The 14,785-nt window shown below is 48.3% G+C and overlaps 1 protein-coding gene across 1 annotated transcript in view; it reads right to left on the bottom strand.

The window, feature by feature from the left end:
* LOC149322843 (uncharacterized) overlaps positions 1 to 14,785 on the bottom strand; it is a 110,723-nt gene that overhangs the window by 33,780 nt on the left and 62,158 nt on the right. Inside the window, exons 7-10 of the mRNA XM_089483875.1 lie at positions 6,361 to 6,401; positions 5,252 to 5,395; positions 4,956 to 5,090; positions 443 to 493 (exon numbers count right to left, since the gene is read on the bottom strand). Of these exons, the coding sequence (XP_089340001.1) occupies positions 443 to 493; positions 4,956 to 5,090; positions 5,252 to 5,395; positions 6,361 to 6,401 (371 nt within the window). The remainder of the gene's footprint in view (positions 1 to 442; positions 494 to 4,955; positions 5,091 to 5,251; positions 5,396 to 6,360; positions 6,402 to 14,785) is intronic.

Genomic DNA, 14,785 nt, shown 5'->3' with positions numbered 1-14,785 from the left:
GGTCACACATCATCCCGCATGAGTATCATCACAGGAGGAACCAAGAGGCTAGCATGCTGCTGCAAAGAAGGGAGCTCCCTACTTCATACTTTCCCTACATGCCAGGCTGTAGGACTCTTGCAGCTAAACATTTTGTGTTATGCCATTGTTAGCCTTAAGGCAAGTAACTGTTTTGTTGTTCTTTTACTTGTAAGGCACCATGTACATTGATGATGCTATATAAATAAATGATAACAATAACAATCGGGAACACAAGAGAGAAAGAATCATTCAGCAACACAGATGCCCCCATATAGAGCTGGGGAAGAAGGAAAGGGAAACAGGAGCAGAACTACTACACAACACTGGAATGGAAGTGAGTTAGCTGAGAGATCCCAAACTGGTTAGGGGGAAATCACTGGGAGAGGCCAAAGCGGGCGGAGGTCATATAAGAGCCACTTACCACTGTAAGCTTCTTGGAGTTGTAGCCATCCTTCTTTGGGAGGATTTTTTTCTGCAAAGAACACAATCCATTTAGTGCCAGAACAAGAGAGTACCAAAGGGTCATTAGAAATACCACCCACCAGGAAGGTGAGCAGCAGAGGAAAAGCACACCAGGAAAATTATTTATCTGACTTGAGCTAAAGGTTGTGTGATGTTGGCTCAGCCAGGCTGGCCCCACAGTTCTTGGCCTTGGATGTCTGCCACTCTCATCTTGCCCTGTAGTCCCCCTTTTAAACCCCTTTCTGAGATTTGGGCCCCCAGGTTATTTTATGGTGGGCAGGTTTGGGTAAAAGTGGTTTCTTCTATTTGATCAGCATGATCACCCCTCATTCAGGGTGAAGGAAGCCAGTCTGAGTCATAGTTAACAAATAAACAAGTGAATTAATGCAGTTCATTAAATCCTGTAGAACAGTAAATGCTTTAGCAAGTACCAGTACTTCTTAGTAACCATATAATGATACTCAGCCTGAGTTATGTCAGACCTTGCCCTTCAATCAGTTCAGTCAACCAGGACACATTCACTCCCCAGTTGACTCTCCCAAATGACTCATTCCTTCTCTCACACAGAGTTCTTGATTTTGCCCTTTTACACAAGGGACACCATTTTACTATATCATTGTACATCATAGGATTTGAGTCTCCATGGATTTTTGCATCCACAGGGGAGTCCTGGAACCAAATCCCAGTGGATACCAGAGGCCCACTGCAAAATATTTGCAAGTTGTTTCATTTTTGCTGGTGCACACTCTCCACTCTTGAACTCTGTCTCAATGATAGTATACAATGTTTGTTCTTATTAAAAATGCTATTCTGTGCCCTACAGACTTCATAAACTAGTATATGGGAGAGCCATTTGGATTACACTGAGGAACTGAGTACAGGATGGTTACAAAGGAGATGGGAAACGATGCAGGGGAGGAGGCCTGTGCTCCTGTACTACAATGCACTACTGTACTTTTCTGAAGAAGAGTCAAAATACAATGAATAGGAAATAGAGAGGCAATCCAGTATCACAACAGCAGGATATGTGAGTTAAGTATAAATTATTCAGGTATAATAGTTCCCTTCATTTGCAAGACTCTAATATCATGATAGCATAAGATTTTTTCTGAAATCATCTATCTAGCAAGTTTCTTTATTTACCTGAGAATGGGATATATGATGAAGTCTAGTAAACGTTAAAGTGATTCATGTCCCTTTGGAGTACAAACTGCTAATTCAAATTCATACTAGCCTAAACTCAACTGTTAGTCCCAATTACAGCAAGCCCATTGAATCAACAGAACTTACTGTCATGAATAAGCTGCCAAGGTTAAGCATATGTTTAGTAGTGGAGGAAGACAGGGTGTGTTATCCAACTCATGATACTGAGACGTAAAAAATGTGTTATTATCCACAGCTGAGGATAATTAGCAGAAGTCTGGGGGAGGAATTATGAGCTGAAAATTACAGAGATTGTTTTTGTATAAAGCTGAAGCTCAGTAGAGGGGAAGAAGGAGGGCTTAGGCTTGGGAATATTTTGAGTTGCTGACAAATGGGGGAGGCTTTTTGTAACAGGTGAGATGTCTGGACTCTTAAGTATACGATGTAACTGGAAAAATCCTTTTAGTCCTGACAACAATTATGCACTGTGATCAATGGTTTGCTGAATAAAGCTTTTCTGAGTCTACCAAAGGCTTACATTCCAAAAATGGAGCTAGCCTATACATTACACTTGTACGCATTACCACAGATTTAACTGGTCTACTCTAGCTGGATTTAAGCGATTAGTCTGATATAGATGTATATATCAAGAAAACATCTGGAGTATTAATTGCTGGCGTGGAGGACTATAGAAAACAGAAATGAAGAGACAAAGGCGGGTTACAGACCACCCGTTTGGGGCGGGCTGCACCTGCCCCTTTCCCCTGTGTATCGGGGCCTCAGCTGCCAGACCGGCAGCCTCTGAGGCCCCGATCCGCCACTTTGCAGGCTGCGGGGAAGCAGCAAAAGGCCGCTTCCCTGCAGCCTGAAAAGGGGTGTCCTTGGGGCTTCAAGCCCCAAGGACACCCCGCGGCGGCGGGGAGGAGGAGAAAGGGGCCACTTGGCCCCTTTCTCCCTTGCTTCGCTGGGCGCAACCGTCTGAAGGCTGCGCCCAGCAACGCAAAGCGGCACCGCAAACCAGGAAGGAGCTCCGAAACGGAGCTCCTTCCTGCTCCGCGCAAAGGGCGCACTAAGCACCCTGGCGCGGAGCGACAACGTCACATCCACGCCGCCCCGTATAGAGGCGGTGCGGTCGTAACGTCGTCATGGTGGCCCCCATGTGGAAGGGGAGCTGCCATTTTGTACGGACTGACTCCGTACTTTCATGGCGGTCTGTAATCCGCCAAAGAGAAGAAAATATTCCTTGAAGGAATATGAACAAGCAAGCACACATGCTCACACTGACAAAATCCTTCCATACAAGCATATTAGTGATTATTCAGTAAAGCATAATAGCAGCCCAGCTGTCCCAAAAGACAGCTTGAACACAACTGATTTTCTCCAGCCATGCATAGCTGCAGAAAGGGGCTTGAAGGTATTAAGACACATTCTGAATTCACTCATGTTAAACAGTCAGACTTTCTCTACCTTGGCTCAGTAATAATTAAGAAATCAAAAGAAGACTAAGACTTGGAAAGGTAATTATGAAGGAACTTGATAAGATCTTCAAGTGCAAATATGTATCATTCAGTATCAGTCAGAATATTCCATGCTATGTGTATTTCCAGTTTCTGTATATGAAAGTGGTTGCTTGACAGTGAGGAAAGCAGACAAGAAGAGGCTCAACTCTGAAATATGGTGCTGGAGGAGAATTCTATTGACACCATGAACTGCCAAAAAGACAAATGGGTCCAAGAGCAAATCAAGTCTTAAATGTCCCTAGAAGGCAAAATGTCCAAACTGAGACCGTTGTACTTTGGTCATATCATGAGATGGTATGACTCAGTAGAAAAGATGGCAATGCTTGGTAAATTTAGAGACAGTAGGAAGACAGCAGTCCACATTACAGGTGGATAGATTCAACAATGGAAGCCACAGCCCTGAGTTTGCAGGACCTGAGCAAGACTGTTGATGACAAGGTGTCTTGGAGGTCTCTTGTTCATAGGTTCACCATAAGTCAAAGTCAAAACAACAAACAACAGTATGCCCAAAGAGGTCAAAGTTTCTCCTGCAACAGCAAGTATGCAGAAAAGAATTACTAAAGGTAAAAAGAAAAAGCTGCCAATATAGATCTATGATTCCCCTCATCTCTGGAGGTACATGCCTGATTGAGCACTCCATTTCACTAGATATAATAATACTGGCAAAAACAGTAGCAAAAATGAGAGAATCTCTCTTCCAATAAAAACTTTAAAGCTTTTCAAATGTCATACTGTAAGACCCTACAGAATGGTGATTTCTTTATTCATTCAACACCTATAAGATTAAAAGACAGTTCGTTATATCTCACATGCAGAATGTGATTATTTTGTTTTTATAAGTGGTTTTGGATTGATTATTTAATAACCACATGGAGGACAGATAATCACTGGCCCTTAAGCATGTGCTCCTCTTGATCAAGAATTGAACAGATGCTGGGTTGGAATATACATTTCTCTACACCTGGAGACCAAATGCTAAGACAGACAATTGGCTGCCATATTACCTCAACCACAAAGTACAGTGGGCCCCTGGTATCTGCTGGAGTTTGATTCCAGCACCCTCCATGGATACCAAAATCCATGCTAACCTTTACATTAAATGACAAAATCAGTGTTTGCTTACTGGAATTTACAGTCCAGTGTGTTATTTAGATCTGATTAAATATCATGTATGTTATGGTCACTGATATTTTGCCTGCTAACTTTTTAAAAAAACCTCCCCCACCACTCACAGTTGTCAAGTCCAGAGAGGGGCCTGCTGTTGCTTACCAGTGGGGAAGGAAGTGGAGAGGCAGTTCAGACAATGTAATTCTGAGGGGAAGAGATAGGAGGCTGCATTCCATCTATGACCACACTCTCATTTTCATCCCCCTCAGCCTAGACCAGCCTATTCTTCGTGTTCTGACTTGTCTCCTTGCTCCTTCCCTTCCCTGTCAGTAAGCAGCAGCTATGGCCCCTTCCTAAGCCTGACACTTGTGGATAGGGAGGTTTGGGATGGGGCCAAAGTGCTACAAGACAGTTCCTCATTCCCCATCCCCAAAAATAAAAGATATACATTGGCTTGGAAATACCGTCCACGCAACAGGTGGACAGTACACATGGACAGACAGAGTATTATGCTCCACGTCCTTTGTGCTCAATCACAGCCATTGTTTTCCCTGTAGACACATCCCTGGCCATGCCTTAAAGATCTCCCTGAAACTCTGTACCCTCTGTATCTTCTTCCTTTCATACTCATCCTGTTTTAAGCTCTCTTCCTGTGCAAGTACAAATCCAGGTTGGACCAAGCATACACAAGCACACACACACCTTGCGTTTAAGGCAGCGGCGCTTGACGCATTTCCATTGGCGCTTCATGCCTGGTTTCTGTCTCCGCAAACAGATACCGCAGCTACCACAGTCTTCCATTATCTTGCAAGCCTGACACATACCACATTCAAGACCCTGCAAATGGTGAGGGGTGACAAGGAGAGTGTAAGAGAGCAAGACAGGTGGTTAAGACTTGAAAGTGTTATCATAAAGGAGAGGCAGGAATCAAGGGACAGGTGAGGTACTAGAAAGGGACCCAAGGGAGGGATAAAGCAAGGCTAAGCAGCTGGTGGTACCTTTTTGACAATCCTCAAGCATCGGCGCAGCAGGCATTTGACGCCAATGCAAACCTCTGGATCTCTGGCTCGCAGGACACACACACTGCAGATGCCGCAGTCCTGAGACATCTGGCAGGCTTGGCACACACCACAGCCAATTTGCTGCAAGGGCAGAGGGGTGGGATGAGGAGGGATCCAGGGAAAGCAACACCAAGAACCCCTCACCTCATAGCTGCACACCTAGCCAGTCAGCGAGACCAGATGACCCCATTGAGAATGGCAGGAAGGACACATGCTCCAACAACAAGGCCACAAAAGAAGCTGTCTTAATCGGGGTCAGGTCACTGGTACACTATCATCTATACTGACAGCAGCTCACAAAGCTCTTGAACCTTGGTTGTTTCTTAATCCACCATTCAAGAACCTTCAAGTGAAGATGCTAGCATTACCATCAAGCTATATTTTTTAAATGATACTTCCATCCTGCACTTATCTGGGTGCTTCCTCATTCTCCTAGCCAAGGGACCAAGAAGATCTATTTCTTCAGTACAGTCAGTCCCACTAAAGCCTATTTACTGGGTTCCCAATGCTAATGTTTTGATCCACCCCAGCATGTGGCCAAATTGTATTCAAATTTGTGGGGGGAGGGGTAATTATCAAGTTTGAAATGGTCAAATGGTCTCTAAAATGTTTACTGGAGTTCCCAGCCTGTTGTTGTTGTTGCTCTCCTATCATTTGTCTGGAAAGGAGGGTGGCACTTTGTAGTCATTCCTTCATCTGTCAACCATAGGGTAGGAAAACGTGTATGTATGAACATCTTAAATGCCTTCTGCACATGTACAGGGGTGTTTACAAGGAGGGTAGGCAGTCATGGCAGGTCAGCTAGCTAGCTAGCTAGGGATACTTAAAGAGACATACAAGAGCTACACAGCAGGCTCAATGTGCCATCCCAAAATGCAAATCTTGGTCATACAGACAAGAGTTCTCTCTCCCCACATCTTCCCCTGCCCTCCTCCCTCACACACACAGACTCTCTCTCTCACACACACACACACACACTATCAGAGGTTCATATTTCAATGCTAATTTCTAAGTAGTTAACATTATCCATAAACACTTGGTGTTACCTTGTAATACCTCTGTTCCCGGTTGAAATCTCTTCTCTGAGCTGGTAATGATAAGAAGGGAAAAAAATTAAAATACATGCAAGAAACACCTATGGAGAAGTGCGGAAAGCAATTCAATACACAGCAAATAAGCTATGATAAAAAATCACAAGGCAAAGGGATAAGTTCTAGTACCATGCTGCTATCCTGCCTTGCTGATGAGCATAGCACACTATTGTAACCCATGCCTGAAGCAGAAGCTAAAACTAAACTGACAAAAGGTCTCCATCCACTATTTCTCCAATGCAGCCTTGCCTTCTTTGGAGAAAACACAGAAAGGGGTCAAAAGGACCAAACAGAATAGCAGAGGTGAGGAGGGCCAGAGAAGATATACAGAAAGAGTAAGAAACACTGATGGATGCAGAACTATCACCCATCCACTATAATAATACTCTAGCCCGCCTTATCACAGAGAATCCGGGCAGCTTACAACAGTAAAATACATCAAAGTTACAATAAAATCCAAGAAGAAATCAATCCCTATACCCACCTCCAATTCCCAATGCTAAAACAGGATTAAACAGTCATAGCATAAAAGCATTAAAACAGTAAAAACATTAAAAACATTCAACTAGAATTTGGAGGAAAATAAGCAGACAAGGAGGCATTTTTCATAATCGTTATCATGTTCATGTCAAGTTTGTATCCAGATCTACATCTATATTTCTACATCTATATCTCTATATCTGGGGTAACTGAGGGGTAACTAAGCTGGAAAGGCCTGCCGGAAGATATCCGTGTTGAGTGCTTTCTTAAAAGCTGTCATAGTGAAAATGTGGCAGATCTCCTCCGGCAGGTCGTTCCATAATTTTGGAGCAGCAGTAGAGAAAGCCCGCTGGGAAACGGATGTTAGCCTAGATTTTTTGGCTGTAATAAATTCTTCCCAGAGGACCTTAATGTGCGGGACAGACAATACAGAAGAAGGCGTTCCCTCAAGAATTCTGGACCCAAGCCATGTAGGGCTTTATATGTAATCACCAACACCTTGTACCTTGCCCGGAAACTAAGTGGCAGCCAGTGAAGGGACTTCAAGACTGGTGTTATGTGATCATTTCAAGAAGTACCCATAATCAGTTTGGCTGCCATGTTTTGTACCAACTGAGGTTTCTAAACTTGGCACGAGGCTAGCCCCAAGTAGAGAGCATTACAGAAGTCCAATCGAGAGGTTACCAGTGCATGAACTACTGTTTCAAGGTCCCTTGGCTCCTGGAAGGGGTGCAGTTGTCTTATCAGCCAAAGCTGATATCAAGTGCTCTTGATTGTCGTATCCACCAGAGCTGTCAGCTGGAGCGACGAGTCAAGGAGCACTCCCAAACTGCAGGCAGAGCCCACTAGTAAAAGCCCTTCTCCTGGAGTAATTTCTTCAGTCGCCACAATCCAAGCATAAAAACACTCTTTAGTTGAGGGAAGTCAGTCACGACATCAGGGAAGATTGTTTTCACACTGGCACAGCTAACCTTTAAAACCCCCTATGCAGAGACACACATATGGCCAAGATACAAACCAAATAGATTACATGATTGGAAGCAAAAGATGGAGATGCTCCATCCTGGTGGCCAAAACTAGACCATGTGTTGACTGCAGTACAGACAATGAACTACTTACTGTATATATCCATGTATAAGTCTAGAAATTTTAGTCAAAAATTTGACCCCAAAAACCTGGATCGACTTATCCACAGGTCAATATAAGTCCTGTACTTTAACTGTTATGAAAAAAGGGGAACAAACCCCTGGTGAAAAGGAAAAGTGTAATCTGTCCTGGAAGCACTGACCCTCTCCTATTCTCTCATCCATCCAGCCTTTAGTGTGAGTACAAACAGTTAATGTCTGCTAGAATTTTGTAAGTTCTTTATCATTCTTTTCCTATGCTTCATCCTTTAGATATTTTGTTACATGCCTCTGTGTTTTACCCTCGACTTATCCATGGATCATATAAAAATCCATACTTTTGGACTCAAAAACCTGCCCTCCACTTGTACATGAGATCGACTTATAGTTGAGTATATATGGTATATCAAAACACAGGGTAAAACTGAAGAAAAAATGAAAACCAGTCATCATACCAAAATATTATGTTGTTATCTGAACAACATCTCAACAGAATTCACAGACAATATAAGAAACAGATTTGCATTATTAAGCATAATCTACCAAGAACCAGAGGAACTATGGACAGAAGTCAGGGATGCAATAAAGGATGAATGCAGACAGACAATTATAGTAATCAAAAAGAAAAAGAAGAGACAATGGATGACAGATAAAATGCTTCAAGCAGTAAAAAAAGAAGAGAAGCAAAACAAAATAGAAACAGGAACAAATTCAAAATTATGAATGCAACAATACAAAGATTAGTGTGAAAAGACAAAGACAATTACTACAATAACCAATGTAAAGAAATAGAAGACAATAATAAAAAAGGAAGAACAAGAGACCTTTTCCACAAGATCCGTGAAATTAAAGGGACATTCAAACCAAGTACAGGATGCTCTATGATGATACAAATAACATAATTCAAGACCAGGAGGGAATAAAAAAAGCTGGAGGCAATGCACAGAAAAGCTATACAAAAGAGATGAAAAAATGAAAGACACATGGAAAGCCATATGAAGATGAACCCCAAATTCTAAAAAACATGGTAGAAGCTGCAATACGAGAAATGGGGGGAAATAATGACATTCCAATCAAACTATTACAATTCACACTGACGGAATCAACTCCAATGTTAACCAACATATGTCAACAGATATGAAAAACAAAAGAGCGGCCAACCGATTGGAAAAGATCAATTTACATCCCCATCAACAAGAAAGGAGACACCAAAGACTGCAACAAATATAGGAACATAGTGCTAATCTCCCACACAAGCAAAATTGTGCTCAAAATTCTGCAACATAGACTCCAACCATACATGGAGAGAGAAATCCCAGAGGTCCAAGAGGTGTTCAGGAGAGGAAGAGGCATTTAACATATGAGGGCTAATGGAGCACACCAAGGAATTCCAAAAGAGATTCAGTATGTGCTTTATAGACTATAACAAAGCCTTTGCGTGCATAGATCATGAAAGGCTATAGAATGCCCTTAAAGACATGGAAGCGCCAACACATCTAATGATCCTGATGAGGAATCTGTACTCAGGACAAGAGGATATGGTTAGAATAGAACATGGAGAAACAGAATGGTTCTCGATTGGCAAAGGGGTCAGATAAGGTTGCATCTTTTCACCCTTTCTTTTCAGCTTACATGAAGAACATATCATACGAAAAGCAGGCTTTGAACACAGAAGAGGGAGGAGTGAAAATAGGAGGAAGGAACATCAACAATCTAAGATATGCAGAAGACACCACACTATCAGCAGAAAACATTGCAGACCATCTTGAAGGGAGAGAGGGGGGCAGGCAAGCTCCAACTGCCTTGCCTGGAAGAAGACAAGCCCTCCCTTCAGCCACCATCTGGAAGGGGAGAGAGAGGCAGGCGAGCTCCAACTGCCTTGCCTGGAAGAAGACAAGCCCTCCCTTCAGCCACCATCTTGAAGGGAGAGAGAGGGGCAGGCGAGCTCCAACTGCCTTGCCTGGAAGAAGACAAGCCCTCCCTTCAGCTACCATCTTGAAGGGGAGAGAGAGGGACAGGCGAGCTCCAACTGCCTTGCCTGGAAGAAGACAAGCCCTCCCTTCAGCCACCATCTGGAAGGGGAGAGAGAGGGACAGGCGAGCTCCAACTGCCTTGCCTGGAAGAAGACAAGCCCTCCCTTCAGCCACCATCATGAAGGGAGAGAGAGGGGCAGGCGAGCTCCAACTGCCTTGCCTTGAAGAAGACAAGCCCTCCCTTCAGCCACCATCATGAAGGGAGAGAGAGGGGCAGGCGAGCTCCAACTGCCTTGCCTTGAAGAAGACAAGCCCTCCCTTCAGCCACCATCTTGAAGGGAGAGAGAGGGGCAGGCGAGCTCCAACTGCCTTGCCTGGAAGAAGACAAGCCCTCCCTTCAGCCACCATCTGGAAGGGGAGAGAGAGGCAGCCGAGCTCCAACTGCCTTGCCTGGAAGAAGACAAGCCCTCCCTTCAGCCACCATCTAGAAGGGAGAGAGAGGGGCAGGCGAGCTCCAACTGCCTTGCCTGGAAGAAGACAAGCCCTCCCTTCAGCCACCATCTTGAAGGGAGAGAGAGGGGCAGGCGAGCTCCAACTGCCTTGCCTTGAAGAAGACAAGCCCTCCCTTCAGCCACCATCTGGAAGGGGAGAGAGAGGCAGGCAAGCTCCAACTGCCTTGCCTGGAAGAAGACAAGCCCTCCCTTCAGCCACCATCATGAAGGGAGAGAGAGGGGCAGGCGAGCACCAACTGCCTTGCCTGGAAGAAGACAAGCCCTCCCTTCAGCCACCATCTTGAAGGGAGAGAGAGGCACGCGAGCTCCAACTGCCTTGCCTGGAAGAAGACAAGCCCTCCCTTCAGCCACCATCTGGAAGGGGAGAGAGAGGGGCAGGCGAGGTCCAACTGCCTTGCCTGGAAGAAGACAAGCCCTCCCTTCAGCCACCATCTTAAAGGGAGAGAGAGGGGCAGGCGAGCTCCAACTGCCTTGCCTGGAAGAAGACAAACCCTCCCTTCAGTCACCATCTGGAAGGGGAGAGAGAGGCAGGCGAGCTCCAACTGCCTTGCCTGGAAGAAGACAAGCCCTCCCTTCAGCCACCATCTTGAAGGGAGAGAGAGGGGCAGGCGAGGTCCAACTGTCTTGCCTGGAAGAAGTCAAGCCCTCCCTTCAGCCACCATCTTGAAGGGGAGAGAGAGGGGCAGGCGAGCACCAACTGCCTTGCCTGGAAGAAGACAAGCCCTCCCTTCAGCCACCATCTTGAAGGGAGAGAGAGGGGCAGGCGAGCTCCAACTGCCTTGCCTGGAAGAAGACAAGCCCTCCCTTCAGCCACCATCTTGAAGGGAGAGAGAGGGGCAGGCGAGCTCCAACTGCCTTGCCTGGAAGAAGTCAAGCCCTCCCTTCAGCCACCATCTTGAAGGGGAGAGAGGGGCAGGCGAGCTCCAACTGCCTTGCCTGGAAGAAGACAAGCCCTCCCTTCAGCCACCATCTGGAAGGGGAGAGAGAGGGGCAGGCGAGCTCCAACTGCCTTGCCTGGAAGAAGACAAGCCCTCCCTTCAGCCACCATCTTGAAGGGGAGAGAGGGGCAGGCGAGCTCCAACTGCCTTGCCTGGAAGAAGACAAGCCCTCCCTTCAGCTACCATCTTGAAGGGAGAGAGAGGGGCAGGCGAGGTCCAACTGCCTTGCCTGGAAGAAGACAAGCCCTCCCTTCAGCTACCATCTTGAAGGGAGAGAGAGGGGCAGGCGAGCTCCAACTGCCTTGCCTGGAAGAAGACAAGCCCTCCCTTCAGCCACCATCTTGAAGGGGAGAGAGGGGCAGGCGAGCTCCAACTGCCTTGCCTGGAAGAAGACAAGCCCTCCCTTCAGCTACCATCTTGAAGGGAGAGAGAGGGGCAGGCGAGGTCCAACTGCCTTGCCTGGAAGAAGACAAGCCCTCCCTTCAGCCACCATCTTGAAGGGAGAGAGAGGGGCAGGCGAGGTCCAACTGCCTTGCCTGGAAGAAGACAAGCCCTCCCTTCAGCTACCATCTTGAAGGGAGAGAGAGGGGCAGGCGAGCTCCAACTGCCTTGCCTAGAAGAAGACAAGCCCTCCCTTCAGCCACCATCTTGAAGGGAGAGAGAGGGGCAGGCGAGGTCCAACTGCCTTGCCTGGAAGAAGACAAGCCCTCCCTTCAGCCACCATCTTGAAGGGAGAGAGAGGGGCAGGCGAGGTCCAACTGCCTTGCCTGGAAGAAGACAAGCCCTCCCTTCAGCTACCATCTTGAAGGGAGAGAGAGGGGCAGGCGAGCTCCAACTGCCTTGCCTGGAAGAAGACAAGCCCTCCCTTCAGCCACCATCTTGAAGGGAGAGAGAGGGGCAGGCGAGCTCCAACTGCCTTGCCTGGAAGAAGACAAGCCCTCCCTTCAGCCACCATCTTGAAGGGAGAGAGAGGGGCAGGCGAGGTCCAACTGCCTTGCCTGGAAGAAGACAAGCCCTCCCTTCAGCTACCATCTTGAAGGGGAGAGAGAGGGACAGGCGAGCTCCAACTGCCTTGCCTGGAAGAAGACAAGCCCTCCCTTCAGCCACCATCTGGAAGGGGAGAGAGAGGGACAGGCGAGCTCCAACTGCCTTGCCTGGAAGAAGACAAGCCCTCCCTTCAGCTACCATCTTGAAGGGGAGAGAGGCAGGCGAGCTCCAACTGCCTTGCCTGGAAGAAGACCAGCCCTCCCTTCAGCCACCAAGGGAGAGAGAGGGACAGGCGAGGTCCAACTGCCTTGCCTGAAAGAAGACAAGCCCTCCCTTCAGCCACCATCTTGAAGGGAGAGAGAGGGACAGGCGAGGTCCAACTGCCTTGCCTGGAAGAAGACAAGCCCTCCCTTCAGCCACCATCTTGAAGGGAGAGAGAGGGGCAGGCGAGCTCCAACTGCCTTGCCTGAAAGAAGACAAGCCCTCCCTTCAGCCACCATCTTGAAGGGAGAGAGAGGGGCAGGCGAGCTCCAACTGACTTGCCTGGAAGAAGACCAGCCCTCCCTTCAGCCACCATCTTGAAGGGAGAGAGAGGGACAGGCGAGGTCCAACTGCCTTGCCTGGAAGAAGACAAGCCCTCCCTTCAGCCACCATCTGGAAGGGAGAGAGAGGGGCAGGCGAGCTCCAGCTGCCTTGCCTGGAAGAAGACAAGCCCTCCCTTCAGCTACCATCTGGAAGGGAGAGAGAGGGACAGGCGAGGTCCAACTGCCTTGCCTGGAAGAAGACAAGCCCTCCCTTCAGCTACCATCTGGAAGGGAGAGAGAGGGACAGGCGAGGTCCAACTGCCTTGCCTGGAAGAAGACAAGCCCTCCCTTCAGCCACCATCTTGAAGGGAGAGAGAGGGGCAGGCGAGCTCCAACTGCCTTGCCTGGAAGAAGACCAGCCCTCCCTTCAGCCACCATCTTGAAGGGAGAGAGAGGGACAGGCGAGGTCCAACTGCCTTGCCTGGAAGAAGACAAGCCCTCCCTTCAGCTACCATCTGGAAGGGAGAGAGAGGGACAGGCGAGCTCCAACTGCCTTGCCTGGAAGAAGACCAGCCCTCCCTTCAGCCACCATCTTGAAGGGAGAGAGAGGGGCAGGCGAGCTCCAACTGCCTTGCCTGGAAGAAGACAAGCCCTCCCTTCAGCCACCATCTTGAAGGGAGAGAGAGGGGCAGGCGAGCTCCAACTGCCTTGCCTGGAAGAAGACAAGCCCTCCCTTCAGCCACCATCTTGAAGGGAGAGAGAGGGGCAGGCGAGCTCCAACTGCCTTGCCTGGAAGAAGACCAGCCCTCCCTTCAGCCACCATCTTGAAGGGAGAGAGAGGAGCAGGCGAGCTCCAACTGCCTTGCCTGGAAGAAGACAAGCCCTCCCTTCAGCCACCATCTGGAAGGGGAGAGAGAGGGGCAGGCGAGCTCAAACTGCCTTGCCTGAAAGAAGACAAGCCCTCCCTTCAGCCACCATCTTGAAGGGAGAGAGAGGGGCAGGCGAGCTCCAACTGACTTGCCTGGAAGAAGACCAGCCCTCCCTTCAGCCACCATCTTGAAGGGAGAGAGAGGGACAGGCGAGGTCCAACTGCCTTGCCTGGAAGAAGACAAGCCCTCCCTTCAGCCACCATCTGGAAGGGAGAGAGAGGGGCAGGCGAGCTCCAGCTGCCTTGCCTGGAAGAAGACAAGCCCTCCCTTCAGCTACCATCTGGAAGGGAGAGAGAGGGACAGGCGAGGTCCAACTGCCTTGCCTGGAAGAAGACAAGCCCTCCCTTCAGCTACCATCTGGAAGGGAGAGAGAGGGACAGGCGAGGTCCAACTGCCTTGCCTGGAAGAAGACAAGCCCTCCCTTCAGCTACCATCTGGAAGGGAGAGAGAGGGACAGGCGAGGTCCAACTGCCTTGCCTGGAAGAAGACAAGCCCTCCCTTCAGCCACCATCTTGAAGGGAGAGAGAGGGGCAGGCGAGGTCCAACTGCCTTGCCTGGAAGAAGACCAGCCCTCCCTTCAGCCACCATCTTGAAGGGAGAGAGAGGGACAGGCGAGGTCCAACTGCCTTGCCTGGAAGAAGACAAGCCCTCCCTTCAGCTACCATCTGGAAGGGAGAGAGAGGGACAGGCGAGCTCCAACTGCCTTGCCTGGAAGAAGAGCAGCCCTCCCTTCAGCCACCATCTTGAAGGGAGAGAGAGGGGCAGGCGAGCTCCAACTGCCTTGCCTGGAAGAAGACAAGCCCTCCCTTCAGCCACCATCTTGAAGGGAGAGAGAGGGACAGGCGAGCACCAACTGCCTTGCCTGGAAGAAGACAAGCCCTCCCTTCAGCCACCATCTTGAAGGGAGAGAGAG

This window comes from Sceloporus occidentalis, unplaced genomic scaffold (genome assembly GCF_023333645.1).
Source record: "Sceloporus occidentalis isolate IW3139 unplaced genomic scaffold, rSceOcc1.0.p SCAF_1, whole genome shotgun sequence".
Lineage (NCBI taxonomy): Eukaryota > Metazoa > Chordata > Lepidosauria > Squamata > Phrynosomatidae > Sceloporus > Sceloporus occidentalis.
This window is presented reverse-complemented; position numbering and strand designations above follow the sequence as displayed.